The sequence below is a fragment of the Coloeus monedula genome, assembly GCF_965178545.1.
Source record: "Coloeus monedula genome assembly, chromosome: 15".
In the NCBI taxonomy this organism is placed as follows: Eukaryota; Metazoa; Chordata; class Aves; order Passeriformes; family Corvidae; genus Coloeus; species Coloeus monedula.
In genome coordinates this window covers 7,494,488-7,506,519 of record NC_138795.1, presented here as the reverse complement: position 1 = coordinate 7,506,519, position 12,032 = coordinate 7,494,488, and the positions used below count along the sequence as shown (strand labels likewise).

General features: G+C 41.2%; 1 protein-coding gene across 1 annotated transcript in view; it reads right to left on the bottom strand.

The window, feature by feature from the left end:
- The window catches only part of ADAMTS2 (ADAM metallopeptidase with thrombospondin type 1 motif 2), a gene marked incomplete at both ends in the record, with an annotated part of 173,663 nt that overhangs the window by 37,806 nt on the left and 123,825 nt on the right, over positions 1–12,032 (bottom strand). Inside the window, 1 exon segment of the mRNA XM_082291267.1 lies at positions 6,642–6,725. Within this exon segment, the coding sequence (XP_082147393.1) occupies positions 6,642–6,725 (84 nt within the window).

Sequence of the window (12,032 nt, the reverse complement as noted above, 5' to 3'; positions counted from 1 at the left end):
GCCCTACAGAACTAGCCAAGGCCTTTTCTCTGGGGAACTCAACATCTACCAGTGTTGTAAAATTTCCTTCCTTTTTCTGATTCTGCCTTCATTTCTTCTCCACTCCCTTCCTTCTTAGATGGAAGCAGCAAAAAAAAAAAAACCTAGATAAAAATAGAAGACAACAGAGTTGCACCTACCATTCATACAAAGACACAAAGCAGAGCAGAAAGAATTGGTTGAAAGCCAGAGAGGTCTCGGAACCTTCTTTGCTACCTGTCCTATCCTTTGGGAAGTTATCAGTGTGATGTTCAGTTCTCTCATATGAACACACTGAAGAACAAGTCATTCATGAAGCTGAGTGGAAAGTCCTTCAAATACTTGTGGAGATTGTGGGGCAAGGAAGAAGTATGTAATTTTTTTTTCTTTAACAACGACGAAGTTATCTTGGAAGAAAACTGCAAATTTATATTTTACCCGAACTTTTCAAGAATGTTCAAGTTGCCAGCCCATGTGAAAAACACACTGGTATCACACATGGAATGGTGTCTCCCCTTAAAGAACTCTTTTATTTATCTGATATTTGGCATCACTGGCTACAACTTTGCAAAAGTGATGACGAGCAGGTACTTGATAAGAACATAAGAAATCTAGGCTGGTCAGAAGCTTGGGACCTTTCCTAACTCATCCATTAGGTGGTGCTCCAAGAGTACCAACAGAGAAGGCTTTGCAGCTCTTCAGTAGCTCCAGGAGGAGCAGAAATATTCTTAACATGACAGGCTTCAAACTATGGCAGCAAAAGTTGGACCATAGCACACATTCAGGAAACAATTTAACATATGACTTTCCCTTCCTGAATGTGTAAAGTCTCTGCAAAACACACAGTTAACATCGCTTCTACTTGGCACTTCTATTGTTCATTGGGTATTGGATTAGAACTTCCCTATTCTTCTCTCATCCTGAACAAGACAAGCAAAAGATAAATAAATACAATTATTGAATGTCCATGGTAACCAAACTAACAAAAATAGCTCATTCAGCAAACTGTCATTTTGCATTCAAAGGATTTGTAAAGCTTTCTTATGGCAGCAGTTTGTAAACATTTTTCAGTCTCTAACTCTATATAAACGTAAGCAGATCAGGAATACAAAGCACTGTTTATGCTATCAGCTAGCTCCATATTCTTCAAGGTCCCAACAAAACACACTGGGAAATTATAAGCTCTAAGTCTAATACATAAATAAGGGAATTAAAAAATTCACCCAGATAAAAAACAGGAGAGGCAATATCTCTTCTCTTTATCCCCATATGAAACATCTGAAACAGTGCAAAAATATGAACAGCTGCCAAAATGCTATATCATGTGTAGGTTCTGGCCTTGCAACTCAGCCTGTGCAGAACTGGTTACTGGATAGGGCCAAATGCTGGGGTCAACAACTCCATCTTCACGCACATTTGTAAGGTCAGGGCTTGTTTCCTGCTGATTCTTTCAGGTCTTCTCCATCTACCAATGTCAGTGGAAAAATAAGATACTCAGCTCACATTTGTGACCTCGTACAAGGAGAGGCTGAAGGAGGCTCAGGAAGATCTCAATGTATATAAATACCTATTGGGCAGGGAATAAAGATGACTGAGACAGTCTTCTCAGCTGTATCCAGAGAAAGGAGACAAGGCAATGGGCAAGAAAAATACCCTTTAGGGGTATTACTGTAGTTTTACCATAAGAGTGGCCAAACATTGGGAAGGGTTGTCCAGAGAGGTCATTGAGTCTCTGGAAATATTCAAAACCCAGCTGGACAAGGTCCTGAACAACCTGCTCCAGGTGATTCTGCTCTGAGCAGGACAGTTGGACTAGATGATGTCCAGAGGTCCATTCCAAGCACAGCTGTTCCATGACACCTCAACGTGCAGCTAACAACCTCCTTGCATTGCCAGGCACAGGTGTGCTCAGCCAGAGCCTTTGCACCTTCCTGGAGAGGCTGAGGTAAGTGGAGGTGCTCATCCCTTTCCCTCCAGGGAAACAGCAGGGTCAACAGCAAACTAGTAAGGACAAACACCAGATTTAAGGGATAAACCTGATCTGTGCTTCCAAGGCTGCCCTCTGGGAAACAGAGAGAAGAACCTGACTCAGACTGAACCAGCACTTCCCATCGTGGCTGAACCAAGAACATCTCCCCTGCTTGCATCAAGCTTAGACATGAAAAGGTCAGATGGCACAGATAAAGAGAGCATCATTTTATGAAAAGATCGAAGGTAAAGTCCTGTCCCAAATGAAGGCAGCAGGAGGTCTGCTAATATTTTAGACATACAAAATTGAAAAGTTCTTCTGGGTTGAACAGTCCTGTCCTATGAGGCTGCAGGTGTCCACCCCGTAGTACCTTCTACCTGAACTGCCATCCTGAACTCATTTGGGTTTTCTTCCCTCCTCTAAGCTATTTGAAAGGCTCTTTGCATTGGTAGTCAGTTTCCTATTTCACTCTAAGTAAGTAAACACATGGTCAGAGTCCAACCACTTGTTAAGGTGCCAACAGTGGTTTACAGGTTATGTGGGTTTTCTCTCCCTACTGGTTGCATTTCCAGATGCTATGGGACAGATCCAGCATCCCTCAGCCCATCCCACCCTGTTCCAGGCTGAATACAGGCCACTTGGGCTGTGCATGGTGCCAGAGGAAAGCTCAGGGGTGTCCTGCACTGCCACATTCACATTTCCCAAGAAATAACCCTCACGAATCCTCAGGTGGTTGCATTTATTGAAACCCTGCAGTTCTTAAAAAATTCTTTCCAAGTGTTTTTTCATTAATCACTGTATTAATTACACCCATCCCAGCTAACGTGCTTTCCTCTGTGCCGTGCAAGGGCAGCTCATCTGCACACAGAGTCACCATTGTCAATGGACAGAGCGTGGGGCTGGAGCCAGGAATTTATGAGGTCTTATCCCCAGCCTGCCAGTGGCCTTCCGTGTGGCCTTGGAAAATAACACTTAGCATCTTTGTTTTTTTAGCTGTAAAATGGGAATAATAATCTTTATTCATTCACCTCAAAGAGGTGATGAGAGGATTTTATGCAGTGCTCAGTATTTAAGTGTTTCCAAACATTTTAGAATAACCAGTCAGGTTTTTTAAATGCATGTTCAGCTCATCTCTTGCAACCTCCTCTGCACTTGGTGCTCGTGGTTGCTTTGCTTATTTCACTGAGTATTCTAGAGCTAGCTGGATTACAGAGCTGTTACAACCAAAATAGGTCTAAGTGGAATAATTCGCACAAACATTGAATTATATTTATCTCAAATGTATCTGCAGTTGCCAAAATTTGGAACCAATCTTCCTACTACTGAAGTCAAAAAGGCAGAATTGAGCCAGCTCATCTTTTTCCCATTTGAAGAAAAATGCACTGCATGTACCCTGTTTACTTATTTGCAGTATCCCATCACATCAGAAAAGCCAGCAACTTTGGAAGTCGATGTCAAGAAAATGCAGAGAAATGCATTGTGGCTTCTAAAGCCAACACAGATCTGGAGCAGCCTTTTAAGAGCACATTTTTCTGTCCTAATGATGGAATTGATAAATGAGTGGGCAGCAGCAAGGCACAGCTGCAGCCTTCACATCAGTCTCTGGTACATCATTTGTTGAAAGTACTACAAGAAAAGTAGGGAGTCAGGGAAAGGCTGGCAGCTCCTGCAAAATATTGCAAAGCTACCCCAGCCCCAGCCCAGACACACTCTGCCTGCACCAGAGCCCAAGCCTGGTGCTCTTGGCAGGGCTCAGCCTGCCACCCCCTCAAAGTCCTGAGGTGACAATTCACACAAAGTGCTAATTCAGTAAAACCATGTCACATCTTTTGAATTCATCCCTGAAGTAATTTCAGCATGTGATCACCAAGGAATATCTTCAAATTTTTCATTTTACCAGGGCAATTAATTCTATTCCTGAAATTACTGAAACTTCCGCATGTACAGTTGCCTGTGTTTGAGAATATTAAAAAATAAGTCCATTTGAAGGAGTGGAGTACCTTCAAGCAAGAACCAGCGAAAAGTTGGTTGCTATGCAACTCAAGTATTGTCCATATTATTCTTATCAACAGATGACATATTGTATAAAATAATATAATCATCTAAAAAAATCCACAATACAGCAGAAGACTGCTCAGGGGTGGAGAATTGGCAATAACTGAGAGTGCTGTCATAAACCTGACGTTGATGGTGCATTCTTCATCAATTACAGAACTATAATGTAATTATTATGATTATTTAAATGGCACCCTTGATAATATGTATAAATTGCCTGCAGTGAAGCAAATGAATCTGAAGATATCAGCTCCATGCCTTCAAAAGAAATGCTTACTCAAACAAGACTGGGATAACATTTTCATGTTGTGAAGCCAATCAGGCTGCTTCATTCATGCACTGCCTCAACTTGTACATGTACCCTACTTAATACTATGTATTTTGAATAGATATATTCCTGAAAATTGTTAGTGCTGGTGTGTGGGATAGTAAAATATTCAAGGCTTTGTTCTAATTCCTCAGAACAGGTTCAGAAAATAAGAACTATACACTTCTTCTCTCTGCTTTTCCACTGCTAAATTATCCCAAACCTCTAAAGAAAAATCTCCTCACCTTCTACTCGCTGGTACTAGTCCTCTGATCAGGAGCTTTAAAAACATGAACAGAAAAGGATGTATTCTTAAACAACCTGGCATGTAGGTCCCCACACCATAAAGTAGAAGAGCTCTGGAATTGTATCTTTTATATATTCTTTATACTATTTTTAGAAAGCCATAGATTGTCTTTCATGTAAACAAGAATCAGATACAGAAATGCAAGAAAAATTATCTTTGAGGCAAGCTTGTGATAGTAGAATTATTCTATACCAGCAGGACAACTCAGAAGCTAAAGCACTGTCCACTGCAGACTATGGATGTAGAATCCAGAAGCAGAATGTCCAGAAGCAGATTACACAGACCTGCAAATGCTGCTTCTGTGATGTGGCCGAAAACCCACCAAGAAATGATGGCTTTTGTCCTCCACCCCAACTCTCATCTCTAAAGGATATGAAACTGGTAACTTTCAAATTATAAATGGACAAGGCTTTGCTCTTCACAAGAGAACAGAGATCCTTAAGATGGAATGATGACTGCTGTAGCCACTGTCTGCCATCAGGAAAATGGCAGAAGTTACCAGAGCTCAGACTGGTGTAGATCTATAAGGCTAAAGATGGACACACATAAGGATTATGCAATTCCCTGTGAATCACTGCAAAGAAGTGACTAGCCCAGGTACTAATTCTGCTGGCTTCCACCACTATTGCAACATCAGGTTTGTAGAGATGCATAAGTCAATCTGCAATCAAATTTTTGCCATTACAGCAATCACAAAGATATTTCAGCTATTTTGTAATTCAATGTTAACTACACACTCCATGAACTTTCAATCACAGAATGGCAAATATTACCTTTTTCACCTTTTATTTTAGGACATACATCTGATTAAGCTTATCCAAAATGCATAACTACCTCATCACCATCATCACTGCAGGAAAAGCAGAGATGGATTGGTGTGTTTAGTTCTCAGATGGGTAAGCTCCAACAGAAAAATTTAACCCGCATCCAGGTAATCAGTCTCCAGCAGAGTCCAGACTAAACCTCAGAGCTCCCTCATTTGCACCAGGGAGGAAAATTCCCAGGTGATATTGAGCAGGGTAAACTGGTGAATGCCAGTGGAGCTTCACTACTGACACCACCTGCACTGGCGCTTTGATGACTGCATTTCAGCAACTTCCATGAACAGACATGGAGTCATCCAGAATCCAGGTTAACTACAGGAACGTGCAAATGCCAGCAACTCCAGTCACAGGAAGGTACATTAGACTTTAGCACCCTGCTCTGAGCAGCTGGGCCTGATGCTGCACTGGAGAGCACTAAAATCACGTGTCCTTAACCAAAGCAGTTACCAACATACTTGAAATGCCCTGTTCCTGTTTCCATGGAATCTGATGTTGACTTGGCAATAACAGGACACAGGTACTGAACAGATCAATACTTTTGAAACCCATTTAACATTTTGTTCCTCTTTACCCAAGTTTTGCCTGTGGAGCAACCCCTTCTATAGAAACTGAGAGAAAGAACACTTGATGTTTTTAATTACAGATTTGATCTGCAGAGCTCTTGCCTTCTGGCCCCTATACCACAGAACTCCCATTTAACTTTAAGCACATCTTTAGTTCCACTGATTATAAGCACAACTATAAACGGATTCTTAGAAAGAGGCTGTAGCCATCAGCATCATACAGAACTGACCTTGTGTGTACTGTTACTCACATACAGTTCTAGCAGAACATGCTATGTTTTCTTTAGGACCTAAAATGTTCTCTATGTTTCATAGACTATTCCAAACAAATCTGAAAAGACAGACTGTCAGAGCTAAGCAGTAACTCTAAATGACACAGAGAAAACCCAGAAGAAATTGAAATTATTTGAAATGTAAAGTTCAATTGATAAACAGATATATATATAATCATGAAAGTTCTTTATATTCATGGACTGGTAAGGATAATACATACGAATTAAAATACAAAACAAATACGTGTCACCGGTAACTGCACTGTTCATAAAAGAATGAAGTCTATAGATATTGATATCCTCCATTTAAATTAACCTTTCCTTACCTTGCCGTAGCTCAGCAGGATTATCCTCACCAAGACAACGTTAATGTGAGCACCCAGGGACTCATCATGATAAATTTCATTAACCTGCAAAAGAGTTCAGCACTTTAACAATGGTAACTATGAAGGCAGTGATACAGTCGGTACCTTTCATGCTCTGTCATTAGGCCAGACACCACTTTGTGATCATAGTTAGAACATGAAAAATTCCACTAATGAGAGAGGGAATGGTTTTTTTTCCAAACTCTGTTGTAGTCTCCCAACAGGCCATAATTTAGGGAATCATTTAAAATAAACATATACTCAGAGATTTCAGATTAGCAGGTATATAAGTTCCAGCCTAACCGGACTTGGAGCTATCATGGTGTGCCCATATGATGCAGCTGAGCTGACCCATGTGTGCCCACTGGAGCCTGGGAATCCACGCAAAATCCCAAATATCTTTCTGCTGAGCAGGACCATGCATAGGGAAGGGGATGAATGAGCAAAGAGACAGGACCTCTCTCCCAAGAGCCATTCACCAGATCAGCTCAGCTGCACCCTGTAACTCTTCCATCTGGGACACATCATATCACACTCTGCCAAGAGGATGTACCTCCCCGAAAAGCTGGTCAGGCACATGGGCTGGCTTTATTGCGTGTCAAAACTCATCAGTGTTAAACTTTGCAAGCAGAACAAAAGCTACAAAATGCCAGCAAATTAAAACTGTCTTCTTTTTTTATATACCAGAGCTACATAACTGAACACGCACACGGGGAAATCACCCCAGGAACACTGAAAAGAAAACTGTAAATATTTAGAGTACAGAATGAAATGTGGATGAATAATGATTACTTAGGAAACACTGCTACAAGCAAGCTGGGCAAATACTAACTGTTAAAGAGGCTGATTTAAGTATTCGGTGATGAAGACTGCATGAGACTTGGCCAAATGGCAGGAGTTTAGCTTTACAAATTAGAAGAGGCAGATGAGATCCCTGCAAGGCAAGCTCCTTTTCTTAAACCTCCTTCCCTCAGTAAAGGTTGCACCAAACTGAACTGCTTTGCTGGTTGGACCTAGGTTTCATTTATTCCTACAAACGAGATTCATTACTTCAAGCTAATAAATAACTTTCAGGGAACCTTTCATTTGAAACATGGTAAATAATGTCCTGCTACTTCAATCAGCCCCAGTTTTAATGGCCCATATTTTATCTCTTCAAAAATCATTAAAATTAAATACATCAGTGTAGGTTTTGCTAAGCAATCCCCACTGACATTTTAAAGTGAATTTTAATTCGTTTCATCAGTATTTTTTGACAGAAGAGCCTTATTTTATGCCTGGTAGACATCCAGGTTTTCAACAGTGCTGAGTGTCCTGCTGAACCACAGCTCCAGGAGGAGGCTCACACCCTCCAGGACACCTGGGGAACATTCTGGGGGATGCCTGGGACCCAGGCTCATTACTGGTTTATGTGTAAGCGGATCCTTGGATTAAGATGATGGATGAGGAGCCCACGGCTATGAGTGGCTTCAGGGGCTTCTGGTTTTGTTGCAGTGTAGAAGGAGCTGGTTATGTTCAGATCTGCTTTGTAAACAACCCCTCTAGAAATCAGATCATCTCTTTGCATGTTTAAATGAGACTTTAGAAGACTAACTTTATATTCTGAAATTTTAAAAACTCTCTTATTTTTACTTTGAGGACCATTGCTGAACACAGGTTATAAAGAGGTAAGACATAAACACATTTTGCTTTCCAAAAATTTTTTCACCCAGGAAAAAGACCCTTGAATGTTGTCAAGGGAGGCAGGAATATTTAGCTCCTTCTTTGTGTGGTGGGAGAGAGCACTCACATCAAGAATATGAGGTTGAAATAAGCTGTAAACTACCTGTACATGAAATGAGTATTAAACAAAAACTGCTGTGTATAGAGGACAGTAAACACAGCATGTAAATAAGTATTTAATTAGTTCATAAAGCATAATCCAAATTGGTGCACACTGCTCTCTCATTAACTTCCCGAATTTAACCTAAGCCTCTTTTAACAATCGTTGAGTAACCGAACAACTGTATCGCTGTCGTGTGCCAAAGGGAAACTTGGCTTGAAAACATTGATGGAACAGAATTAAAACATTGTTTGACTATTCATGCAAATGACATCTAACAAACAAACTGAATGAACAGAAAAGCACAAGCACTGTAAAAAGCTGCTTGATTCTCCTGGGATCCTGGATTTTCTGCAAGACAGTGGGCCAATTCAAAGCTCTGGGTCTTGGTTTCATTAATAAGGATGAGCCCAAGCCCTCATCACACAGCATCTTTCTCTGAGCTAAACTGTGGTTTGCTAGGAGTGTCTCACTGCACACAGATAATGTGCTGAAATAGATGCTTTTCTTTTTCTTCAGCACGGCCTAAATCACACCTATTTGTTTCAGGAAGCTGTTAGAGATACAAGATCCAAGCGAATGTTGTGCTCTCAAAGGTTCATGAAAAGTGAACACACTGAAAGGGCCACCACAATCCCTAGTTCAGATTCTCCATATTTCCACCTCTTATTCTAACAGGAAAGCAGAGTCAAGCTAATGCAGCTCAATGTATCAGGCAGAAAATTACCAACCAGCCTGTGCAATCAGAAAGCTTCAGGCTTGAGAGCAACTTAAACTTTGAAACCTATTTTGAAAGCAGAGACAATCAGACAATGGAGATACATGTTCAGATGTCTGTGCAATAAATACACACGGCTGTGAAAAAGAGTTCAAGTACTTTTCCAGCACTGCATCTCCATGTACTTCAGCAGGACATCCTGATTAATACCAACAGAAGAAAAGCCAGCGTCAATCTCCTGTTGTTCTTACATCAGTAAGTCCAAAAGTAAGTTGCTGCACAGGAAAAAAAATATACACAGAGACCATCCCAAAATCCCAGCTCCTGAACTGAAGGCAGTGAATGCATTAAATCTTGGTAGATGTCCTACAGTGATTCAGCATTTATAGAGGGTGATGAAGAAGGCTGGGTAAATCTCAAAGAATTCAAAGCACAGTGAAACACTGTAAAGAGACTTTCATCAAGCTATTGTAGTTCGCAAACTATTTTGGGATATCTTTGGTTTCTTTTTCTGGGATATTTCAAAGGAAAACATGCATTTCTATTTAAAGTTTCTGTGTAGAAATCAGGCTGGCACAGATTGGTGCTACATAAGAAAAACAAAGACTTTATTTACTTTTTTTCATCTGTCCCTCTCTGCTAATTTTATAATTCTTCTGCCTTGAGCAAGTTTCAAGTCAGCACAGTAAGCACATAGAATACATCAAAAAGCTAAAGGCAAGCCAAGCGCCTGTGAGGTGTCTCATGCTTGGTAAAAGAAGCACTGGAAAGTTTTGATTACTGAGCAAAGCAGGGCCCAACCCTATAAGGGAATTTTGAAAGCTCTTATAACACAAATAGTAATCAACAGCCTGCAGTTCTGCTAGTCTTGGTGCAGAGCAGGTTACATGCTGATAGAGCTGGCAGGATTTTTAGGGAAAGTCAGGTGGTTCCCTGGATCCCCAATTAAACCAATGCGCCATAGGAGAATAATCTGCATATTTTGGCAAATCATCAGCAAACTAATTCATGCAGTTTGAAGGAGTTCCCAGCCTTGCAGAGTTTGTTAGTATCTGCTATGCAAAAGGCAGATCATTTCATCACAACGCGGCTCCTGAACCATAAACCATCGGGTTCATCCTGAGGCGGCTCCATGGATTGCTCCTTACGCCTGGGTAAGCACTGCTCCCTCGGGCTACCAAGCACACACCCCTGTTGGACATTCAACAGCTTCAACCTCGGGCTACATCAGTGTCAAACGGCCCCGACCCAGTGACAGCAGCAATCAGAGGGCACATCTGACCATTTGGAGAGGGCACAAACCAAGAGCCATCTGGTTTTGCAGCCACCACAAATTGCTGATCCATCCGAGCTGATTAGCCTGCCCTTTGATCACCCAGCATCCTTACACAACTACTGTTGCAGAAATTACTGATGGCTACGTGCTCCCAGGCAGAGCTGAGACCATGCGTGGATCTCTGCCAGAGTGATACTGGAGGAGCTGGAGAGCATCAGTTCCTTCCCTGTGGGATGGCAGAGCTCCTGGCAAGCCATTGTTAGAGCCCAGCCCGAGATGCAGCTCATTCATCAGATCATAATTGTCTGCAGCAAAGCCTTGGTGCCTGGTGGGCATCCAGTGATTGTCTATTTCTGTAAGAAACGTCTGTTTTGAATTACAGAATAGGAACCAGAAATGTCATGGTGGATACTGAGCACAAACTTCTGTAATCTGACCCTCCCAAAAGCGTTCCCCTCTCACTTTATTTTTCTGTGGTCCCACTTCAAACACCACTATGCTCTTAGATTTTCATCACCTCCTTTATGCTTTTGAAGATTCCAAATGAGCATTTCTGACATTCCCAAAGCTTTATCTTAATCTCACAGGAATAACATTACATCAATTCCTCTGGTGGATGTGCTATGGTCACACAGAAAGTCATAAGGCAAAATCAAGGGCTCCTAGTCTCCCTTTCTAGTCCTTACAAGGCATTTCCTCATTTCCTCAGAGAGGAACTCTTTTCTTTTTTCTGAAATCTTTGTTGAGCATCACAAGGAAAAAAGAAGAATGAAAGCACACAACACACATGAAACTTAAAGGTCAAACTGTGATCTCACATTTGGAAAACATCTATCATTCTGCTCAAAACCACATACACCAGGCAGTTTTACAAGAGCTTGGCAATGTACATTGCAAAACAGAGATAAGAATCTCACATTTTCTATGCAAATATGAGTCTGAGTCCTGATTTACCTTCCCTGGTGTCAGAGTCAGTAGATGTTACCAAGTCCAAGTTAGCTGCTTCTGATCAAAATGAAAAACATTCCCCAGCAGATGTGTTGGCAAGGCACTAGGTAGCTTCATGTTACGGGTCTCTATCTCATCTTCAACTGTAACGTTGGCTTTAGAAAGGTCATAGACTTTGTTTTCTGACTTCATGACTAATTTATTTTTCTTAGTTCCTCCCGCAGGCGCTTGGAACTTTTCATTCTTGCTCATAAACCACTGCTGTGAGAAGTTTCTCTAACACTGTAAATTACCTTTGCACCAACAGACTCAGTATTTTTCTGAATTACTGTCTCAAGATCATGTTAATAAAATCAACTATAGCATCATAAAATAATTAAGCAGACTGATTTATCACTTTACTACAAGGGATAGGGGTGTGGTGTCAAAGTAATAAATATGATGACCTCTTGAAATCTAAGTGGTTTGGTTAAGAAAAGCATCCAGAATTTGAAAGCTGATCCTAATTATCCACACTCCATCACACAAACCACACTGTCACAACTCAGAAGTCCCTGGCTGAAAGGGACTAGCTTTGTGGCTAAAGCT